At 40.1% G+C, this 25,124-nt stretch overlaps 1 protein-coding gene across 2 annotated transcripts in view; it reads right to left on the bottom strand.

Moving 5' to 3' along the window:
- The window catches only part of LOC133771583 (complement C5-like), a 65,273-nt gene that overhangs the window by 12,445 nt on the left and 27,704 nt on the right, over positions 1–25,124 (bottom strand). Inside the window, exons 16-18 of one of the 2 annotated variants that reach the window (XM_062207650.1) lie at positions 20,895–20,957; positions 17,033–17,221; positions 14,091–14,178 (exon numbers count right to left, since the gene is read on the bottom strand). In XM_062207650.1, coding sequence (XP_062063634.1) covers positions 14,091–14,178; positions 17,033–17,221; positions 20,895–20,957 — 340 coding nt within the window. The remainder of the gene's footprint in view (positions 1–14,090; positions 14,179–17,032; positions 17,222–20,894; positions 20,958–25,124) is intronic. The other variant, XM_062207651.1, reaches the window with a different exon arrangement.

Raw genomic sequence — 25,124 nt, 5'->3', positions numbered from 1 at the left:
AAAAACTGTCATCCCAGAATATTATACCCTGCAAAGCTCTCTTTTGTGAATGAAGGTGAAATAAAGACCTCCCATATCAAACAGAAATTGAAAGAATTTGTCACCACCTATCCAGCCCTTCAAAAGATGTTTAAGGATGTGTTGCACACATAAACACAGAAACATCATCATCAATATGAAATAAGGTAAAGAAAGAAAATCTCTCAGCAAAATATCAAAGGAAGTTCAAAGTATAAATGAGGAATATTTTTGGAAAAATGCCAGGGCAAAGTCATTACTTATCAATAGTCACCTTGAATATAAATGGCCTCAACTCCCCAGTTAAAAGACACAAACTGGCTAAATGGATTAAAAAAGAAAGCCGGGAGCTGCGCGGCGGGAGCGGCAGCCGGGCGGCGGAAGCGGAGCCGCGCGGCGGGAGCGGCAGCCGGGCGGCGGAAGCGGAGCCGCGCGGCGGGAGCGGCAGCCGGGCGGCGGAAGCGGAGCCGCGCGGCGGGAGCGGCAGCCGGGCGGCGGAAGCGGAGCCGCGCGGCGGGAGCGGCAGCCGGGCGGCGGAAGCGGAGCCGCGCGGCGGGAGCGGCAGCCGGGCGGCGGAAGCGGAGCCGCGCGGCGGGAGCGGCAGCCGGGCGGCGGAAGCGGAGCCGCGCGGCGGGAGCGGCAGCCGGGCGGCGGAAGCGGAGCGGAGCCGTGCCACAGAATCTCGCCAGCGCGGGAACCAACGGAGGAGGGTAAGACCTCAGAAACCCAAGACATTGAGGGGGGAGGGAAACAGAGGCCTCACCCTTCACTCAACAAGCAAAACAAAGAGCACTGCGATTTTACATATCTAAAGCGCAGCCAAACTCAATAACTTTAGCAAAACTGGAGAACACATTGAGGGCTGAATAAACTCTTGGTGTGGTCCCAGAGGTAGATCAAACGAATACTCACAGAGGCCAGATTTCAACTACCCTCAACTCCACTCCCAACTGAGTCAAAAAAAAAAAAAAAAAAAAAAACAAAACCATAAATTATCTCCAACATGCCAAACAATAAACATAGAAGCCGAGGTAACAAAAGCAAGGAAGACACTATGACGCCCCCAAATGAGAAAGACACGCCAAAGCAAGATTATGAAGATGAAGAGACAGAGGAAATGCAAGAAGCAGATCTCAAAAAAGTGATAGGAACATTAAGAAATTCTCAAAAACAAATTCTTGAACTACAGAAAACCTTAATGGACAAGATAGAAAATCTCTCCCGTGAAAATGAAATAATAAGGAGAAATCAAAATGAAATGCAAAAACTAGTAGAACATAAAACTGAGATAGTGACAAAAAACCTCAACGAAATGAAGAACTCAATAGATCAAATGGCAAACACACTAGAGAGCCTTAAAAACAGAATGGGTGAAGCAGAAGAGAGAATATCGGAATTAGAAGACAGAGAACAGGAAAGGAAACAGTCAAATCAAAGAAAAGAAGAAGAAATCAGAAATCTAAAAAACACTGTCAGGAATCTACAGGATACTATTAAAAAACCCAACATTCGGGTTCTAGGAGTACCTGAAGGCATGGAAAGGGAGAAAGGATTAGAAGGCCTTTTTAGTGAGATACTAACAGAAAATTTCCCAGGTTTGGAGAAAGACAGAGGCATCCTAGTACAGGAAGCTCATAGAACCCCTAATAAACATGATCAAAAGAGAACCTCACCACGTCACGTCATAATCAAATTCACCACAGTGAAACACAAAGAAAAGATCCTAAAATGTGCAAGAGAGAAACGCCAGATTACTCTCAGAGGATCTCCAATTAGACTTACAGCTGACTTCTCACCAGAAACCCTACAAGCCAGGAGAGAATGGCAAGATATAGCCCAGGTACTAAGAGAGAAAAACTGCCAGCCCAGAATATTATATCCTGCAAAGCTCTCATTTGTGAATGAAGGTGAAATAAAGACCTTTCACAGCAAACAGAAATTGAAAGAATTTGTCGCCACTCGTCCAGCCCTGCAAAAGATGCTTAAAGATGTATTACATACAGAAACACAGAAACACGGTAGCCAATATGAAGGAAGGTAAAGGAAGGAAACACCACAACAAAAGAACACAGGAATCTCAAACCAGATATTAGAAAATATCTTTGGCAAATGGCAGGGCAAAGTTACTCCTTCTCAATAGTCACATTGAATGTTAATGGCTTGAACTGTCCAGTTAAAAGACACCGATTGGCTGATTGGGTTAAGGAACAAAACCCATCTTTTTGCTGCTTACAAGAAACTCATCTTTCCAACAATGATCCATACAGGCTGAAAGTGAAAGGCTGGAAAAAGATATACCATGCCAACAGAAATGAAAAAAGAGCGGGCGTAGCCATCTTAATATCAGACAACATAAACTTTACCACAAAAACTGTCAGGAGAGACAAAGAGGGACACTATTTAATGATTAAGGGATCCATTCAACAGGAAGATATAACAATTATCAATGTATATGCTCCGAATCACAGGGCACCAGCTTATTTAAAAGACTTGTTAAGGGACTTAAAGGGAGACCTAGACCCCAATACAATTGTACTGGGGGACTTCAATACTCCACTCTCAGAGATAGACAGATCATCAGGACAGAAGATCAACAAGGAAACAGCAGATTTAAATGACACTATAGCTCAAATGGATCTAACAGATATCTACAGAACATTTCATCCTACATCTAAGGACTTTACATTCTTCTCAGCAGTATATGGAACCTTCTCTAGGATCGACCACATACTAGGCCATAAAGCAAGTCTCAGCAAATTCAAAAGAATTAGAATCATACCATGCAGCTTCTCAGACCACAAAGGAATGAAATTGGAAATTAGCAACTCGGGAATCCCCAGAGCACGTGCAAACACATGGAGATTGAACAACATGATCCTGAATGAACAATGGGTCATAGAAGAAATTAAAAGAGAAATCAAAAAATTTCTGGAAGTAAATGAGGATAACAACACAACATACCAAAACCTATGGGATACAACAAAAGCAGTGTTAAGAGGAAAGTTTATATCAATAGGTGCCTACATCAAGAAATTGGAGAGACACCAAATAGATGAGCTTTCAAGTCATCTCAAGGATCTAGAAAATCTGCAGCAAACCAAACCCAAACCCAGCAGAAGAAGGGAAATAATTAAAATCAAAGAAGAAATCAACAGGATTGAATCCAAAAAAACATTACAAAAAATCAGCCAAACGAGGAGCTGGTTTTTTGAAAAAATAAATAAAATTGACACCCCATTGGCCCAACTCACTAAAAAAAGAAGAGAAAAGACCCAAATCAATAGGATCAGAGATGAAAAAGGAAACATAACAACAGACACCACAGAAATAAAAAGAATCATCAGAAATTACTACAAGGACTTGTATGCCAGCAAACAGGGAAATCTATCAGAAATGGACAGATTCCTGGACACATACAACCTACCTAAATTGAGCCAGGAAGACATAGGAAACCTAAACAGGCCCATAACTGACACAGAAATTGAAACAGTAATAAAGGCCCTCCCAACAAAGAAAAGCCCAGGACCAGATGGATTCACCGCTGAGTTCTACCAGACATTTAGAGAAGAACTAACTCCAATGCTTCTCAAACTATTCAGAGCAATCGAAAAAGAAGGAATCCTCCCAAATTCTTTCTATGAAGCCAGCATCACCTTAATTCCTAAGCCGGAAAAAGATGCAGCATTGAAAGAGAATTACAGACCAATATCCCTGATGAACATTGATGCAAAAATACTCAATAAAATTCTGGCCAATAGAATGCAACAACACATCAGAAAGATCATCCACCCAGACCAAGTGGGATTTATCCCTGGTATGCAAGGATGGTTCAACATCCGCAAAACAATCAACGTAATACACCACATTAACAGGCTGCAGAAGAAAAACCATATGATTCTCTCAATAGACGCAGAAAAAGCATTTGATAAAATACAACACCCTTTCATGATGAAAACTCTAAGCAAACTGGGTATGGAAGGAACATTCCTCAATACAATCAAAGCAATATATGAAAAACCCACGGCCAACATCCTATTGAATGGGGAAAAGTTGGAAGCATTTCCACTGAGATCTGGTACAAGACAGGGATGCCCACTCTCACCACTGCTATTCAATATAGTTCTGGAAGTTTTAGCTAGAGCTATTAGGCAAGAAAAAGAAATTAAAGGGATACAAATCGGGAAGGAAGAAGTCAAACTATCCCTCTTTGCAGATGATATGATTCTTTATTTAGGGGACCCAAAGAACTCTACTAAGAGACTATTGGAACTCATCGAAGAGTTTGGCAAAGTAGCAGGATATAAAATCAATCCACAAAAATCGACAGCCTTTGTATACACAGGCAAAGCCACGGCTGAGGAAGAACTTCTAAAATCAATCCCATTCACGATAGCCACAAAAACAATCAAATACCTTGGAATAAACTTAACCAAGGACGTTAAAGAACTCTATGATGAAAACTACAAAACCTTAAAGAAAGAAATAGAAGAGGATACCAAAAAATGGAGAAATCTTCCATGCTCATGGATTGGAAGAATCAATATCATCAAAATGTCTATTCTCCCAAAAGCAATTTATACATTCAATGCAATACCAATCAAGATACCGAAGACATTCTTCTCAGATCTGGAAAAAATGATACTGAAATTCATATGGAGACACAAAAGACCTCGAATAGCCAAAGCTATCTTGTACAACAAAAACAAAGCCGGAGGCATCACAATCCCAGATTTCAGGGCATACTACAGGGCAGTTATTATCAAAACAGCATGGTACTGGTACAGAAACAGATGGATAGACCAATGGAACAGAATAGAAACACCAGAAATCAATCCAAACATCTACAGCCAACTTATATTTGATCAAAGATCCAAAACTAATCCCTGGAATAAGGACAGTCTATTCAATAAATGGTGTTGGGAAAACTGGATTTCCATGTGCAGAAGCTTGAAGCAAGACCCATACCTTTCACCTTACACAAAAATTCACTCAACGTGGATTAAAGACTTAAATCTACGGCCTGAAACCATCAAATTATTAGAGAGCATTGGAGAAACCCTGCAAGATATAGGTACAGGCAAAGACTTTTTGGAAAAGACCCCAGGAGCGCAGGCAGTCAAAACCAAAATTAACATTTGGGATTGCATCAAATTGAGAAGTTTCTGTACTTCGAAAGAAACAGTCAGGAAAGTCAAGAGGCAACCGACAGAATGGGAAAAAATATTTGCAAACTATACTACAGATAAAGGGTTGATAACCAGAATCTACAAAGAAATCAAGAAAATCCACAACAGCAGAAGAAACAACCCACTGAAGAGATGGGCCAAGGACCTCAATAGACACTTTTCAAAAGAAGAAATCCAAATGGCCAACAGACACATGAAAAAATGTTCAAGATCACTAGCAATCAGAGAAATGCAAATCAAAACCACAATGAGGTTTCACCTCACCCCGGTGAGAATGGCTCACATCCAGAAATCTACCAACAATAGATACTGGAGAGGATGTGGGGAAAAAGGGACACTAACCCACTGTTGGTGGGAATGCAAACTGGTTAAGCCACTATGGAAGTCAGTCTGGAGATTCCTCAGAAACCTGAACATAACCCTACCATACAACCCAGCCATCCCACTCCTTGGAATTTACCCAAAGGAAATTAATTTGGCTAATAAAAAAGCCATCTGCACATTAATGTTTATTGCAGCTCAATTCACAATAGCTAAGACCTGGAACCAACCCAAATGCCCATCAACAGTAGACTGGATAAAGAAATTATGGGACATGTACTCCATAGAATACTATACAGCAGTAAGGAACAATGAAACCCAGTCATTTGAAACAAGATGGAGGGATCTGGAAAACATCATGCTGAGTGAATTAAGCCAGTCCCAAAGAGACAAATATCATTTGTTTTCCCTGATCGGCGACAACTAACTGAGCACCAAAGGGGAAACCTGCTGAAATGAAATGGACACTATAAGAAACATTGACCTGATCAGCTTAGGTCCTGACTCTAGATATACAATGTAATACTTTATCCTTGTACTTTGCGTTTCTGTGTGGGCACAAACTGATGAGCTCTTTACTAATGATATACTGAAGTGATCTTCTGTATATAAAGAGAATTGGAAATGAAAAAAAAAATAATAACCTGGTGTTGAAGGGGAAATGGCATAGAAAGTTAATTAATCTGAGAAAAAATCATGTGGGTTCTCTGTCTTTAATGTGCTGTACATTGCTATTTGACGCTATAATTAGTAATCCAATAGTAGTTTTTTCACTTTGTATTGCTATATGGGCAAAATGTTGAAAACTTTACCTAATATATACTAAGCCGATCTTCTGTATACAAAGAGAATTGAAAATGAATCCTTACATGAAGGGAAGGGGAGAGGGAGCGGGAGAGGGGAGGGTTGCGGGCGGGAGGGAAGTTACGGGAGGGGGGGAGCCATTGTAACCCATAAGCTATACCTTGGAAATTTATATTCATTAAATAAAAGTTAAAAAAAAAAAAATCAAAAAAAAAAAAAAGAAAGCCCATCTATTTGTTGCCTACAAGAAACACATCTTAGCAACAAAATGCACCCAAACTGAAAGTGAAAGGATGGAAAAAGATATTCCATGCCAACAGAAACCAAAAAAGAGCTGGTATAGACATCTTAATATCAGACAAAATAGACTTTAACACAAAAGCTGTTAAAAGAGACAAAGAGGGGCACTACATAATGATTAAGGGATCGATTCAACAGGAAGATGTAACTATTATAAATGTACATGCACCTAATTACTGGGCATATGGCTATTATAAGAAAGGTTAAGGGATTTAAAGGGAGACTTAGACTTGAATACAATAGTATTGGGGGATTTCAATACTCCACTTTCAGCAAAGGACAGTTCAACCAGACAGAAATTCAACAAGGAAACAGCAGATTTAATCGACAGTACAGACCAAACGGACCTAAGAGATATCTACAGAACTTTTCACCTTACAGTTGCAGAATACACATTCTTCTCAGCAGTGCATGGAACTTTCTATAGGATTAACCACATACTAGCCCATAAAGCAAATCTCAGCAAATTCAAAAAGATCGAAATCATACCATGTATCTTCTTAGACCACAGTGGAATGAAGCTAGAAATCAGCAACTCAGGAATCTCTAGAGCATAGGCAAAAATATGGAGACTGAACAATATGCTCCTAAATGAACAGTAGGTCATACAAGAAATCAAAAGGGAAATCAAAAACTTTCTGGAAACAAATGAAGATGACAACACAACATATCAAACTTTACAGGATACAACAAAAGCAGTGTTAAGAGGAAAGTTTATAGCAATAGGTGCCTACATCAAGAAATTGGAATGGCACCATATTAATGCATCTCAAGGATCTAGAAAAACAACAGCAAATCAAACGCAAAACTAATAGGAGAAAAGAAGTCATTAAAATTAGAGAAGAAATCAAAAAATTGAATCTAAAAAACAGTACAAAAGATCAGCAAAACAAAGAGCTTGTTTCTTAACAACAACAACAAAAAAATTGACAGACCACTGGCCCAACTAACCAAAAAAAGGAGAGAGAAGACCCAAATCAATAAAATTAAAGATGCGAAAGGAAATGTAACAACAGACACCACAGAAATAAAAAGAATCATCAGAAATTCCTACAAAGACTTGTATGCCAGCAAACAGGGAAATCTATCAGAAATAGATAGATTTCTGGACACATACAACTTACCCAAATTGAGCCATGAAGACATAGAAAACCTAAACAGATCCATAACCAAGACAGAAATTGAATCAGTAATAAAGGCTCTCCCAACAAAGAAAAGCCCAGGACCAGATGAATTCACTGCTGAATTCTACCAGACATTTAAAGAACTAACTCCATTTCTTTTCAAGTTATTAAAAACAATTGAAATAAAGAGAATCCTACCAAATTCTTTCTATGAAGCCAGCATCACCTTAATTCTTAAACCTGAAAAAGCTGCAACAAAGAGAATTACAGACCAATTTCCCTGATGAACACAGACGCAACAATTCTCAATAAAATTCTAGCCAATAGAATCCAACAACACATCCTCCACCCAGACAACATTCGCAAATCAATCAATGTAATACAACACATTATCAAACTGCTGAACAAAAACCATACAATTATCTCAACAGATGCAGAGAAAGCATTTGATAGAATACAACACCCTTTCAAGACAAAAACTCTAAGCAAATTGGGTATAGAAAGAACATTCCTCAACACAATCAAGGCAATTTATGACAAACCCACAGCCAGCATCATATTGAATAGGAAAAAGTTGGAAGCATTTCCACTGAGGTCCAGTACCAGACAAGGATGCCCACTGTCAGTATTGCTATTCAATATAGTCCTGGAAATTTTAGCCAGAGCCAATAGGCAAGAAAATAAATCAAATAATCCCTATTTGCAGATGACATGATTGTTTATTTAGGGGATCCAAAGAACTCCACTAAAAGACTACTGGAACTCATAGAAGAGTTTGGTAAAGTAGCAGGATATAAAATCAATACACAAAAATCAACAACCATTGTATACATAGACAATGCCACAGCTGAGAAAGAACTTCTAAAATCAAATACCTTGGAATAAACTTAATCAAGATGTCAAAGATCTCTATGATGAGAATTACAAAACATTAAAGAAATAGAAGATAAAAAAGAGGACCTAAATGAAAGATCTCTGAGAGTGAGATCCCAGTAGAAAGAACGGGGCCATCAAAGGAGGTACCTTTCTCTGAAGGGAAGAGAGAACTTCCACTTTGACTATGACCTTGTCTGAATAAGATCAAAGTCGGCAAACCCTAAAGGCTTCCATAGCCTCAGCAACTCATGACTAGAGCCTAGGGAGATTACTGACACCATAAACAAGAGTGTCAAATTGTTAAGTCAACAACAGGAGTCACTGTGTACTTACTCCTCATGTGGGATCTCTGTCCTTAATGTGTTGTTCGATATGAAGTAATGCTATAACTAGTACTGAAACAGTATTTTACACTTTATGTTCTGTGTGGGTGCAAACTGATGAAATCTTTACTTAATATATACTAAATCGATCTTCTGTATATAAAGATAATTGAAAATGAATCTTGATATGAATGGAATGGGAGAGGGAGTGCGAGATGGGAGGGGTATGAGTGGGAGGGAAGTTATGGGGGGGGGGGCATTGTAATCCATAAACTGTACTTTGGAAATTTATACTTACTAAATAAAAGTTTTTAAAAAAAGAAATAGAAGATAAAAAAATAACAGAATAATCTTCCATGTTCATGGATTGGCAGAATCAATATCATCAAAAGGTCCATTCTTCCAAAAGCAATTTACAGGTTCGATGCCAATCAAAATCCCAAAGATATTCTTCTCAGATCTAGAAAAAATGATACTGAAATTCATATGGAGACACAGGAGACCTTGAATAGCTAAAGCAATCTTACACAATAAAAACAAAGCCAGAGGCATCACAATATCCGATTTCAAGATATACTACAGGGCTGCTATAATCAAAACAGCCTGGTACTGGTACAAAAACAGATGGATAGACCAATGGAACAGAAAAGAAACACCAGAAATCAATCCAAACATCTACAACCAACTTTTATTTGATTAGGGAGATAAAACTAATTCCTGGAGCAATGACAGCAGATTCAACAAATGGTGCTGGGAAAACTAAATCTCCACACGCAGAAGTATGAGGCAAGACCTCTACCTTACACCTTATACAAAATCCACTCAACATGGATTAAAGATCTGAATCTAAACCCAACACTATCAAATTATTAGAGAACATTAGAAAAACCCTGCAAGATGTTGGCATAGGCAAAGACTTCTTGGAAAAGATCCCAGAAGCACAGGCAGCCATATCCAAAATTAACAACTGGGATTAAATCAAATTTAGAAGTTTCTGTATGGCAAAGTGACAGGAAAGTGAAGAGCAACCGACAGAATGGGAGAAATTATTTCCAAACTATGCAACTGATAAAGGATTAATAACCAGAATCTACAAAGAGCTCAAGAAACTCCACAACAACGAAACAAAGAACCCACTTAAGAGATGGGCCAAGGACCTAAATAGACATTTTTCAAAAGAGGAAATCCAAATGGCCAACAGATACATGAAAAAATGTTCAGGATCACTAGTTGTCAGTCAAATGCAAATCAAAACCACAGTGAAGTTTTACCTCACCCCAGATAGAATGGCTTTCGTACAGAAATCAACAAACAATAAATGCTGGCAAGGATGTGGGGAAAAGGGTAAACTTATCCACTGTTGGTGGGGATGCAAACTGGTAAAGCCACTATGGAAGACAGTTTGAAGATACCTCAGAAATCTGAATATAGCCCTACCATACGACCCAGCCATCTCATGCCTTGGAATATACCCAAGGGAAATTAAATTGGCAAATAAAAGAGCTATCTGAACCTCCATGTAAATTTTAGCTCAATTCACAATAGCTAAGACATGGAATTGACCTAAATGCCTATTAACAGATGACTAGATTAAAAAATTATGGGATATGTATTCTATAGAATACAATACAGCAGTAAAAAAATGAAATCCAGTTATTTGCAACAAAATGGAAGAATCTGGAAAACATTATACTGAGTGAAATAAGCCACTCCCAAAGGAAATATCATATTTTCTCCCTGATCAGTGATAACTAACTGAGCACCTAAAAGGAAACCTGCAGAAGCAAAACTGGCACTATGAGAAGCAATGGCTTGATTAGCCCTTGTCCTGTTGAGGAACAGTTTACTATTTTATTCTTTTTAGTATTTTCTTTTTCTACTTAATACCATTGGTTGAACTCTTTACTTAACATGGAATTATTCTTAGGTGTTTAAATCCAAATGAAAATTGATACCTGTAAAACGTAAGAGAGGGAATAAGGGGCCGGCGCCACGGCTCACTAGGCTAATTCTCTACCTGCGGCGCCGGCACACTGGGTTTTAGTCCCAGTCGGGGCACCGGATTCTGTCCTGGTTGCCCCTCTTCCAGGCCAGCTCTCTGCTGTGGCCTGGGAGTGCAGTGGAGGATGGCCCAAGTGCTTGGGCCCTGCACCCCATAGGAGACCAAGAGAAGCACCTGGCTCTTGCCATCGGATCAGCGCGGTGCGCCGGCCACAGCAGTCATTGGGGGGTGAACCAACAGCAAAGGAAGACCTTTCTCTCTCTCTCTCACTGTCCACTCTGCCTGTCAAAGAGAAAAAAAAGAGTGGGAATAAGGGTGGGAGGGGATGTACAGTTTGGTACACGTTCCCACAGACTTACACCTAAGGGTAAAGCTAAAAACTTGCCATGGGACTCCAAATCCCATTAAGTTGTCAGGTACTAATGCCATTATGCTAGTTAAAGTGATCACTTTAAGTGCATAAATGATCACAAAGATAGGATTATTATTATGTATCAAAGGGATCACATAAATAAGACCAAGTGTCTGCTAATAATAATAGAATTAAAAAGAAGAAAATGATCCAACACGGGAAGCATGACACACAACAGACTCATATAATGACAAATGTCCTAAATACACTCTGCCTCAAAATCAGCCCATGAGAGCATTTCAGTTATGGAAAGCCAAGACACTGCGGCAAAAAATGACCTAAATGAAAGATCTCTGTGAGTGAGATCCAGGTAGAAGGAAGGGGCCAAAGAAGAAGGAGGTACCTTTCTCTGAAGGGAGGAGAGAACTTCCACTTTGATTATGGCCTTGTCTAAATAATTTCGGAGTTTGTGGACTCAAGAGGCTTCCATAGTCTTGGCAGCTCATGGCAAGAGCCTCGGGTGCTCACCGACATCATAAATAAGAGTATCAGTTGTTTAATCAATAACAGGAGTCACTGTGCACTTGCTCCCCATGTCGGACCTCTGTCCTTAATGAGTTGTACTATGAGAATTAACAGTAAAACTTGTCTTTAAACAGTACTTTATACTTTGTGTGTCTGTGTGGGTGCAGACTGTTGAAATCTTTACTTAGTATAGTGTTAATCTTCTGTATATAAAGATAATTAAAAATGGATCTTAATGAAGAATGAGATGGGAGAGGGAATAGGAGGTGGGATGGGAATGGGGATGGGAGGGCGGGGATGGGGGGAAGAACTGCTATCTTCCAAAAAGCTTTACCTATAAAATTTATATTCATTAAGTAAAAGCTTTCTAAAAAAATAAACAAAATACATACTCCCAAGTTTTGTCTTCATACTCAACTTTTACAATAAGGACTTTAAAGGACTTTGATTATCAAATGAAAATTAAATTATATTCAGTGAATCCTAAGAAAACTGAAGTATATAAAATGGTTAAAAACAAAGGAATGTTCAGAAACAAGAGATCCATTAGTTAATTTAGCTATTTCATGGATGATTCGTGTCTATCAGGTACAAGACACATTCTTGAGGCTAAACATCAGAATAAATAACAAAGATTCTGCCTTCAAGGTATTTACTCCAAAAGAGGAGGGAAATACATAGAGGACAGTAAGGTGTTTCAATAGGTGCACGTATAAGCTAAAGTATGAATGCAGCAAAACTATGTATTTTGGGGGAGTCACTTTGGATAACTTAAAATTTGAATTGGGTTGCTATAAGTGAAATGGAATTTGTCAGGAGTAGAGGACTAATACAGTGGATTTCCAGCAAAGGTATGAAGACAGCAAGGAATTTATTATTGGAACAAACAATAAGGGGTGTTAGCAAGACCTGCTGCTAATGAAGCTGGAGTTGTGGCAAGAACCAGTAGATGAGGGTGAATAAACCTACATAGATTTGGGGGAGTAGGTCATGGAGAGGTAATATTAGGTATGGAAGTGGCATGGCCAGACTTGGGCTTTAATATAAGCACTTGAGTGTCTGTATCTGGAAAATGAATTGGAGTAGAGACGTGAACAAGTGTACAGTTAGGGAGAGTAAAAGATGTTGTTGGACATCAAGCAAGTTGTGACAACTAAACACAAGCCAGGGGCCAGTGCTGTGGCACAGTGGGTTAAAGCACTGGCCTACAGCACCAGCATCCCATATGGGCTGCTCCACTTCTGATCTAGCTCCTGGTTAATGTGCCTGGGAAAACAGCAGTGGTTGGCCCAAATCCTTGGAATCCTGCACCCAAGTAGGAGACCAGGAAGAAGCTCCTGGCTCCTGGCTTCAGACTGGCTCAGCTCCCGGCCATTGAAGTCATTTGGGGAGTGAACCAGCAAAGAGAAGACTTTCTCTCTCTCTCTCTCTCTCTCTCTCTCTCTCTGTGTAACTCTTTCAAATAAATAAAATAAATCTTAAAAAAACCACAATCATTTCTGAAGCCTTATGGCTAGTTAATATTTTACAAAGTGTATTTATGGTATGGGGAAAATATTGGGTCCTTTGTGTGTTATATAGAAATATAGCATTGGAAATATCTGCCAAAATGGAAAATTTACATTGTTAGGGAGTTTATTATAAAGAGACTATCTGGAAAGAGTAAAATAATTATATGAAAGAGGAAAGCTTAAATATCACCCCAAGCTACATGCTCAGTAAAATTTTGAGGTGGGGCTGGCACTGCAGCTCAGCAGGTTAAAGCCCCAGCCTGAAGTGCCAGCATCCCCTATGGGCATGGGTTCGAGTCCTGGCTGCTCCACTTCCAATCCAGCTCCTTGCTAACGCGCCTGGGGAAGCAGTAGAAGATGATCCAAATCCTTGGGCCCCTGCGCCCACATGGGAGACCCAGACGAAGCTCCATCTCTTGCCTTTGGATTGCCTCAGCTCTAGCTCAGCTCTATTGCAGCCGTTTGGAGAGTGAACCAGCAGTTGGCAGACCTCTCTTTGTCTTTCAAATAAATGAAGTAAACCTTTTAAAAAACGTTTGAGGTAACTGAAATGGTTTTCTTCTGCAAAGAGCCTTAATTTTTGGTTAACTCAGGTACCAAAGGAAAAACCGATAACTAAACAGATAAACCTTGATCAAATATCAGTGATATTGTCGATTATCAAAGAAAGCCCTGGAAGAGTAAAAGACCTTATGTTTATTATATATGCTTCAACATTTTCTAAGGAAAATAAAGAATCTTAAAATACCTTTTTGGGATATGATATACTTCCCATAACCAGTTTTCTAAAACATTTCTTCTAACATCTAGCACTGACACGGAGTACATCATTAGTGCTAAAATAGAAAAATGAAAACAGGTTAAACATAAATTTATAATAGAATAATATATTATAGACTTTTATGTTGGGGCAGGATGGTTAACCTTTAGTTATAAAAAATAAAAATTTTAGAGAATTAAATCAGGAAAACCAAAGAGAATGATAATATGGTATTGAAAATAAATGGTTAATTTAAATGTTAGAAAAAGGGCAACCAAAAACCTAAAGAAAGTACCTTGGAGAGATTGAAGGATTATATAAAGAGAAAGCAATAAAATAGAACACAATTATAGGTTCAATAAACAAAACTAAAAGGTGTTTCTCAGTAAAGGTTAATACAACAGAGAAAATTTTGGCAAGTCTGATAGGAAGTAAAGAGAACTCAAACTGGGTGGGCATTTGAGTTGGCATTTAAGACACAGACTGGGATATCTGCATGTCACATCCACGAGTGCCTGGGTTCAAGTCCCAGCTCTGCTTCTGACTGCAGTATCCTGATAATGTGCAACCTTGATGAGGAAAGTCTTTCTAATACAAAAGCAACCCCAGAAGCTGTATGCAAATTTGACCACAAAACTATTAAACACTCCTGATATCATAAACAATATTTAAAAAAATGGGTTGGGGCCAGAGTTGTGGCATAGTGGGTTAAGCCATCACCTGTGATGCCAGCTTCCTTTATGGGCACTGGTTTGAGTTCTGGCTGCTCAACTTCCTATTCAGCTCCCTGCTAATGCTCCTGGGAGGGCAGCAGGAGATGGTCCAAGTCCCTGGTCCCCTGCATCCATGTGGGAGACTTGATGAAGCTCCCGGCTCTTGGTTTTGACCTGGCCCAGCCTTGGCTGATATGGCCGGCCCCTAAATGTTTATTCTTAAATGTTTGGTTGATTTTCCTCTAAATTTTTTGTTGGCCTTTTTAAAACCTATAGATAGGGGCTGGCACTGTGGTGCAGTAGGTTAAAGCCCTGGCCTGAAGCACCGGCATCCCATATGGGCGCTGGTTCTAGTCCCGGATGCTCCTCTTCTGATCCAGCTCCCTGCTACGGCCTGGAAAAGCAGTGGAAGATGGCCCAAGTCCTTGGGCCCCTGCACCCACGTGGGAGACCTGGAGGAAGCTCCTGGCTCCTGGCTTTGCATCGGTGCAGCTTCGGCCATTGCAGCAGCCACCTAGGGAGTGAACCAGCAGGTGGAAGACTGCTCTCTCTGTCTCTACCTCTCTTTGTAACTCTTTCCAATAAATAAAATAAATCTTTAAAGAAAAAAACCTATAGATAAATTGCTTTCATTTTTAAGTCATGAAAATAAGTATATTAATAAATTATTGGAGGATTTCTCTACAATAGCATTATTATTGAGGACTTAAGATAAATTTTATATTATAATGTACTTTCCAGATATTATTATATACTTTTACAGATTCATGGAAAGGCATTTTCTATAAGTCATTTTACTTTTTTCAGTACAATATTTATCTAAAATTGCAATAGTATTCTTAGTTATTCTCTGCTTTAACTTGTATGATCTCCCAAGCAGTACATTTAAACAGACTGAAAATAAAACAAAGTAACATAGGTTAAATGGGGCAGTAACATTACAAAATAAGTTGTACTCATCATTCTTTTGCATACAAATCATGGAAAACTGAACTAAAAGAAATTCTTTTCCATCAATGCTTAATGGGGTTCCTTTTACTACTTGTTAATTATAATTTGTGGTGAAATCAAGAATAGTATTTTGGGGGCCAGCATTCTGGCACAGAGGGAAAAGGCACTGTCTGCGACACTGGTATCCCTGATGGGCACCAGTAGTGGACCAGCTGCTCCACTTCCAATCCAACCTTCTGCTAATGGCCTGGGAAGAGCAGTGGAAGATGGTCCATGTGCTTGGGCCCCTGCCACCCATGTGGGAGACATGGAAGAAGCTCCTGGCTTTGGCCTGGCCCAGCCCTAATTGTTGTGGCCATCTGAAGAGGAACCAACAGATGGAAGATCAATCTCTCTCACTGTCTCTCCCTCTCTGTAACTATGATTTTAAACAAATAAGTAAATCTTAAAAAAAAATAAGAATAATGTTTTGAATCTTGAACATATTCTAGTGTCTTTTACAAGATTTGAAGCAGCATGCTGTGTGGCCAGTGAAGTCTATACAAAATGAATACCACAGAATCATTTTAAACAGGTATTTTCTTTTACAAATGATTTGGTTTGAATATGATTTGTTCCCCTGAAAGGCATGTTGATGTTTAATCCCCACTAGGAGGTGTTAGGAGGGTGGAAGCTAAGTGTGATGATGATACTGTTCAGAGGTAAGGAGTTTAGAAGGTGAATAGGATCAGATAAGGTCATCAGGGTGGAACCTCCATGACTGAATTACTACCAGTAGCTTCACAGAAAGAGAAAGACCAGAACAGACACTCAGGCATGCACTCCCTGTCTCTTGTCATACTAAGCCCTGCAGAGCCTCTTGAATCTGCTAGCTTAAAAAAAGCATCACCACTGGAGTTCCTTAGCCTTGCACCTGCAGTCATGAGCCAAAATAAACCTCCTTTCTTTATGAAGTTACCCAGTCTCAGGTATTTTGCTGTAGTGATGCAAATCAGACTAATACAACAAATTAGCTCTTAAGGATAAACAAGGTCCTAGGACCACTACATAGTTGAGTTAGTGGTAATGTTGGGACTAATGGTACCCAAACTAGTATTACTGCCACTATCTGGTTTTTTTGTTATTTTTTTAGCCAAATTACATGAGTTTATAATTCAGTCTTTGGACGTTAAATCAAATTTGGAAGTGCTTTTTCCCATGGCAGCACAAATTCCACATGGCACCCTCCTGCTGTATTGTACATGGAGAAGGAGTGTTCACACGTACGTTCTGTTGATCCTAAGAGCCGTGCCTTGTGATGTGTCATACTGTTCCACCGGTTACAGCACTCAGAGAAAGCTTTGACACACTTCGGTCCAATGGTAATCTTTACAGCTCTCTCCTCACAGCTCTCCTCACTTAGTCGAGTTCCATCGTAACAGCATCTCTTGATCACAGGGTGTTTGTATCGGGAGGCTGAGAAGATAATACAAATTCTCTTAGCCAAGTACCTATTCAAAGTCTCCAGACCAATTTACAAACAATGGTTCATCTTATTCCATAGTGCCCCGTGCCTCGTGCCTCACTCCATTTACTACTATTGGTCAGCCAGCCCCAGCTGGAACAACTCCTGGAATAGAAAATCGCTTCCTTTGCAAGCAGCCTATTTCATTCCAGAGAGCCCTAACTGCCGAAAAATTCTTCCTAACGTATTCTAAACCAAAATCTAGCTCCTATTACCTGTACTCTTTTTGGTACATGAGGTAATTATTCTTGTGCAAAAAACCAACACAATCAGGATTTCCTCAAATATTTAAAGATAGTCATCACAACCAGCTAAGTCTTATTCTTTCTCTGTGATATGTCCTGAAATTTAGTATCCCCTTAAAATTTATATGATGAAATTTTGTGTCCCATAAAAAGTGATATGACCAAATGCCATCGTAAAAAAAAAGGAGGATTGGGCAGGTGCTGTGGTGTAGTGGGTAAAGCTGCCACCTACAGTACCAGCATCCCATATGGGTGCCGGTTCAAGTTCCAGCTGCTCCACTTCCATTCCAGCTCTCTGCTACAGCCTGGAAAAGCAGTAGAGGGTGGCCCAAGTCCTTGGGCCCCTGTACCTACATGAGAGACCTGAAAGAAGTGCCTGGTTCCTGGCTTCAGATTGACTCATTTCTGGCCATTGGGGCCATTTGAGGAGTGAACCAGCAGATGGAAGACCTCTCTCTCTCTCTTTCTCTCTCTGCCTCTCAAATAAATAAATAAATCCTAAAAAAAGGAGAGATCTTTGATTTATTAATTAATGAGGTACAGCCCTCATAAAAGGGAATAGTGCCTTATAAAAGGGACCCCAAAAAGTTCTCTCACACAATTCTCTTTCTGCCATAAAAGATACAAAGAGTAGCTGGAATCTGCAGTCTGGAAGAAGGCCTGTACCAGAACCAGCCATGGGGCCCTGATCTTAGTTTCCAGCCCCAAGAACTATAAGAAATAAATTTGTGTTATTTATAAGCCACCCTGTACAGCTACCTGAATTGACTATGATACACCATTAGACATCCCCAGAGCTCTTGTTTTTTAAAAAAAGATTTATTTTATTTATTTGAAAGACAGAGTTACAGAGAGAGGTAGAGCCAGAGAGAAAGACAGAGGTCTCCCATCCACTGGTTCACTCCCCAAATGACCACAATGGCCAGAGCTGAGCTGATCTGAAGCCAGGAGCCAGGAGTTTCTTCTAGGTCTCCCATGCAGGTGCAGGGGCCCAAGGACTTGGGTCATCTTCTACTGCTTTCCTAGGCCATAGCAGAGAGTTGCATCAGAATTGGAACTGCTGGGTCTCAAACCAGCACCTACTGTGGTGTAGTGGGTAAGGCTCCGCCTGCAGTGCCAGCATCCCATATGGGCACTGGTTCAAGTCCCAGCTGCTCCTCTTCTCATCCAGCTCTCTGCTCTGGCCTGGGAAAGCAGTAGAAGATGGCCCAAGTCCTTGGGCCCCTGCACCTGCATGGGAGACCTAGAAGAAGCTCCTGGCTCCTGCCTGTGGATTGGTGCAGCTCCAGCTGTTGCGGCCAATTGGGGAGTGAACCAGCAGATGGAAGACCTCTCTCTCTCTCTGCCTCTCCTTCTCTCTCTGTGTAACTCTGACTTTCAAATAAATAAATAAATCTTAAAAAACAAAAAACAACAACAACAACAACAAAAAAAAAAAACAGCGCCCATATGGGATGCTGGCGCTGCAGGCCAGGGCTTTAATCTGCTGCACCATTGTACTGACCTCCTGGAGCTTTTTTAATTATACCTTGTTTTCATGTAATATAATTGGTTTCAAAGTCTTCATACAGTCATTCTTCAAAAAGACCCTCCTTGCACAAAGGCAGTCAAGTTGTGGTCAGTATGAAACTTGACTGCATATTTGGAAGATCAAGAGCATTTATTTAGATTGTTCTCCCATTTTTTTTTTCCAAAAATTACTGACAGGGTATTCAGACTTCATAGTGTCCCTCTCTGTCATTTAGAGATGAGAAATACAGATACGGAGTGTTCACAGCTGCTAAGGGGCAGAGCCAGTGATAGAGCAAGAGGCAGTATCGGCCGGCGCCGTGGCTTAACAGGCTAATCCTCCGCCTTGCGGCGCTGGCACACCAGGTTCTAGTCCCGGTTGGGGTGCCGGATTCTATCCCGGTTGCCCCTCTTCCAGGCCAGCTCTCTGCTATGGCCCGGGAAGGCAGTGGAGGATGGCCCAAGTCCTTGGGCCCTGCACCCGCATGGGAGACCAGGAGAAGCACCTGGCTCCTGGCTTCGGATCAGCGCGATGCACCGGCTGAAGCGGCCATTGGAGGGTGAACCAACGGCAAAAAGGAAGACCATTGGAGGGTGAACCAATGGCAAAAAGGAAGACCTTTCTCTCTGTCTCTCTCTCTCACTATCTACTCTGCCTGTCAAAAAAAAAAAAAAAAAAAGAGGCAGCATCATAAGGATCATAAGGTAGACTATTGGACTGCAGTACAGAGGATCTGTTCCCCTGCTAGTCATTTGAACTTGGTGTGACAGTTTTCAGAAACTGATTTTGCCATAGTAAAATGCTCATTATAATTTCTATCTAGCCTAGGTCAGAGTGGGTTTTCCAAGAGAATATTTTAAAATAATCAAGTAGTTCATGTTACCATTTATTGAGTTCCTCCTGAGCTTAATGCTTTACTGGTGTGATACCAGTTAATTCTCATAACTCTTTGGGACAGAAATTGCCTCCATTTTGCAGAAGAAAAAGCCTGGCTAAGGTCACATGACTATAAGTAGTCAAGCTAAGACCCAAGCCTAGCTTCTGATTCTAAAAAAATTGTTCTTTATGTGATGTCTTCTAAAAATGATGTTATTAACATTATTATTATAAAAGCACAGCATCCGTAACCTCTAATCCAGTGTCTATTTTAACACTGGTGTACCTGAAATTTAAGTGGTGTACCAAAATTAGTTTGCTCTGGTATATCTTCCAAATAATCTGGCTAGGTCCTAAATATTAAAACACCAAACAAAAGAGCAAGCAGTGCCCAGTGCCCAGTGGAACACAGTGGTCAACAGTACAGGGGTCTCTATTATCAGTCTGGTCTGGATTTGAATTTTCCCTATTCCATTTACTACCCATGAGTTGGTCATGTTACTTAACTGTTTTCTACCTCCTTACCCTCATCTGGAATATGAGAAAAATAAAATAACTTACTACATGTTATTTGTCTAAGTATTCAATTATAAAATCTAAATATGGGGTTTCCACAGTGCCTAGCATATAGTAGAGATTCAAAGAGCATTAGTTACTATTAGTTCATCAGACCTAACTTTTGAGAGAATTTAATGGAAGTTATACATTTAATTTTTGCACCAGCTACTATGATAGAGAGTAAAACTATGAACAATTAATAACCAATGACTATAATTATAGAGATGGGCATGAAGGATATCTATTTTCTTTAGGTTAAGACCATGTGAAATGAGTGTAGATTAATTTACCCAGAATGCTTTACCCCTGTGGAAAGTAAAGGCTGGAACCACCTGCAGTTCTTTTCACCTGATCTATATCAAGTTGCTAGAAATGAGAAAATGCAGAATATTTTGGGATATAAATTCATAAATAAAAAGTGAAATGTTGGAGCACCTAGGCTTTCTATTTCCTCTTTCCCGTCTCTTCTTGATCTGAGCATTTTCTTCAATAATCCATCTGTCAAAAAAGAAAAGAACATCCCTCAAATAAATGCTTCTTTCAAATATGTAAGTACTCAAAGCATTTTCAGATTCATTCCAAGCTCATTTATCAGAGAGCATGTTCTATTTCTCATAAGAAATCTGATATATACCATTACTAAAGAGATATACAGGGGGCCAGTGCTGTGGCCTAGTGGGTAAAGGTGCCATCTGCAGTGCTGGCATCCCATATGGGCGCCAGTGGCTACTCCACTTCTGATCCAGCCCTCTGCTATGGCCTGGGAAAGCAGTGGAAAATGGCTTAAGTCCTTGGGCCCCCTGCACCCATGTGGGAGACCCGAAAAAGGTCCTGGCTCCGGGCTTCAGAGCAGCACAGCTCCAGCTGTTGCAGCCATTTGGGGAGTGAACCAGTGGATGGAAGATTTCTCTCTCTATCTGTCTCTCCGCCTCTGCCTCTCTGTAACTCTGCATTTCAAGTAAAATAAATAATTCTTTTTTAAAAAAAGAGATACATGATTATTTCTTGATGGCAATGCCACTATTTGAGCTCTAGATCTGTTGGACAACATTGTATCTATAATCAATAACAATGTATTGTAAACAAAAATCCATGCATTTATAGACAATTGATTTTGGACAAAGATGCCAAGAACATATAATGTAGAAAGGACAGTCTATTCAAAAACTGGTATTGGGAGAACTGGACATCCACATGTAAAAGATTGATATTGGCCCCTAATCAAATACCATACACAAAAATCAACTCAAAATGGAACAGAAGCAGGCATTTAGCACAGTAGTAAGACGCCACTTGGGACACCAGTATCCCATGTCAGAGTGCCTGTGTTAGAGTCCTGGCTCCACTTCTGATTCCAGCTTTCTGCTAATGCACACACGAAGAGAGGCAGATGATAGCTCAATTACTTGATTCCCTACCACTGATATGGTACATCTGAATTGAGCTGCAGATTCCTGGCTTTGGCCTGGACCAGCCTTGGTGTTGTGGGCATATGGGGAGTGAACCAGCAGATGGAAGATCAATCTTTCTCTCCCTGCCTATCAAATAAAAAATAATGGATTATGGACTTAAGCATAAGACCTGAAACTACAAAACTACTAGAAGTAAATGAAGAAATCATTTCACTGGTCTTGAAAACAGCAAAAACCTAGGCCAAAAAAAAAAAAAAATCCCAAAATAATTAAGTAGGCTTGCATCAGACTAAAAAGTTTCTGCATAGCAAAGGAAATAATAAAAAGAGTGAAAAGGAAAGATACAGAATGAAAAAAAAAGGTTTACAAATTATATATATGACAATAGGTTAATCTCCAAAATACATAACTCCTACAACTTAAAAAAGCAAATTACCTTATTAAGAATGGGCTAAGGATCTGAATGGACTTTTCTCAAAAGAAGAAATAAAAATGGCTAACAAATATATGGAAAAATGCTTAGCATCAATCACAAATCATCTGAGAAACATAAATCAAAATTACAATGAGATGTCACCTTACATATGTCAGGATGGCTAATAATAATAATAATACAAGACAACAAGGGTTGGTGAAGATACAGAGATGTTGGAAGCTTTGTAAACTATTTGTGGGAATAATAAATAGTGCAGCTGCTCTGAAAAACCATACAGCTGAAGGATTAAGATGGCACAGAAGGGAGCAGGCTTACCTCTCTCGTCTAGGAGAAGATACCTTTAAAAAAGTAGAGAGAGTGCAGTCTCAGGGAAGAGTTAGGGAGAAAATGGCAGAGGAAACTCCTCGCAAATTAGAGGGACACAGCAGATCTGCTTGGAGGGTGTGGACATGCACAATTCAAGACCCCAGCAGCCTAGAGCCTCTACACCAGCTTTGGAAAGGTGAGACCAAAATGCAGCAGCCCAAGCCACTGGTGATAAAGTACAGGAAAAACTGAGAGGGAATCTGGCCTGGAGCCCTGTGGGGGATAGTGTACCTGCCAAACTAGAAGAGGGAAAAAAGGTGTGGGGCATGTTTCTCTCTCCCCGTTCACCCTGCAACGGCATTCTGTGACAAGCCAATATAGAGCAGGTGCCATTTTGGACATACATAACAGCTGTGCCAGCTCGTGTCCACGCCCAGCAACCAGCCAAGCGGAAACTCTTGTGTCTGATGGGGAGAACTGACAGGGGGCTGGGTGTTCATGACTATGGGAGGCTTGTGTGCCAGGACTGTGAAAAAACTGAGATTGCAGGGCTTTGAAAATACTGAAGCTGAGTGGGAAGGCTCAAGGTGTGACCGGGACTTTGGGCAGTCACTGTGGGAGGCTCCACATGCTCGGGGCTCCCTGGTTCCCTGTTGAAGGACATTGCTAGGGAATCTGCTTATACCAAACTGCACAGATCCTTTGTGTGGTCCTTACAGAAGTACGGATGAATATTACACCCACTGGGGCTAGTGCCCAGGCACTGGTCTACTTTGAGGAGAGGAAATGAGCTGAGTCTACACCAACAGAAGAAAAACCTCCCTCTGATTTAAAAGAAGAAGAGGAGGAGATTTACCAAACCCAACCTGGGTGCTACCTTAACACTCCTTTCACCCTGGAGCACACCCACTGCACGTCTCTAGGTATTCCCTGAAAACACACACACAGACACTCCACTAATCCACACAGACATAGTCCAAAGATAAAAGCTGCCACAGCAAAAAAAAAAAAAAAAAGAAAAAAAGAAAATCAATATCAATGAGTATCTCCACAAAATACTGAAGAATAAATGCACCAATTTAGGAAACAAGAATAAAGAACACAACATGACACCCTCAAAAGAATAAAACACTTCAATACTACATTGTGAAAATGAAGAGTTTGAAGAAATGCAAAATATGGAATTCAAACAATTGAACATAAGATTATATAGAAGTGGGGCCAGCACTGTGGCACACTGGGTTAAGGCCCTGGCCTGTGGCGCCAGCATTCCAGGTGGGCACTGGTTTGAGTCCCAGTTGCTGCACTTCTGATCAAGCTCTCTACTGTGGCCTAGGAAAGCATTGGAGGATGGCCCAAGTGTTTGGGCCCTGAACCCACATGGGGGACTTGGAAGGGGCTACTGGCTCCTGGCTTCGGATCAGCTCAGCTCTGACCACTGCAGTCATTTGGGAGTGAACTAGCAGAGGGAAGACCTCTCTCTCTGACTCTACCTCTCTATGTAACTCTTTCAAATAAATAATATAAAATAAAAAGATTACACAGACATAATCAGAAGCAAATGCAATAACTAATGAAATCCACACATGACATGAAAGAAAATTTATCCCATGAAATTGAGATCTTAAAGAGAAGGCAAAATGAAATCTTGAAAATGAAGAATTCAATAGAACAAATAAAAAATGCACTGGAAAGCCTTAACAACATAATTGGTGAAACAGAAGAAAGAATATCTGACTTAGAAGACAAATCACAGGAAATTATACAGTCAGACAAAAAGAAGAGGAAATTAGAACACTAAAAAACACTGTTGGGAATTTACAGGATATTAACAAACAATCCAACATACAGGTTCTAGAAGTTCCTGAACACACAGGAAGAAAGGATTAGAAAGCTTTTTAATGAAATAATAACAGAAAACTTCCCTAATTTGAAGAATGAAAGGGACATCCAAGTATAAGAAGCACATAGAACTCCTAATAGACATGGTACATTGTAATCAAACTCACCACAGTAAAACATAAAGAAAAGATTCTAAAATGTGCACGAGAGAAATGCAGGATTATTTTCAGAAGATCTCCAATTGGACTCACAGCGGACTTCAAATCAGAAACTCTACAGGTTAGAAGAGAATGGTGAGATATAGTCCAAGTTGTAAGAGAAAAAAAACTATCAACCCAGAATACTGTACCCCACAAAGCTCTCATATATGAATGAAGGTGAAATAAAGATATTCCATAACAAACAGAAATTGAAAGAACTTGTCACAACCCATCCAGCTTGCAAAAGATGCTCAAGGATGTGCTACATATAGAAACACAGAAGGATGGTCATCACTATGAAAGAAGGTAAAGGAAGAAAATTGCCCAATAAAAGTACAAAGGAAATCCAAAGTAAAAAATAGGAATATATATGGAAAAATGGTAGGCAAAGTTGTTACTTGTCAATAGTCACTTTGAATGTAAGTGGTCTTAAGTCTTCAGTTAAAAGACAGACTGGCTGAATGGATAA

Source organism: Lepus europaeus, chromosome 12, assembly GCF_033115175.1.
Source record: "Lepus europaeus isolate LE1 chromosome 12, mLepTim1.pri, whole genome shotgun sequence".
Taxonomy (NCBI): domain Eukaryota; kingdom Metazoa; phylum Chordata; class Mammalia; order Lagomorpha; family Leporidae; genus Lepus; species Lepus europaeus.
This window is presented reverse-complemented; position numbering and strand designations above follow the sequence as displayed.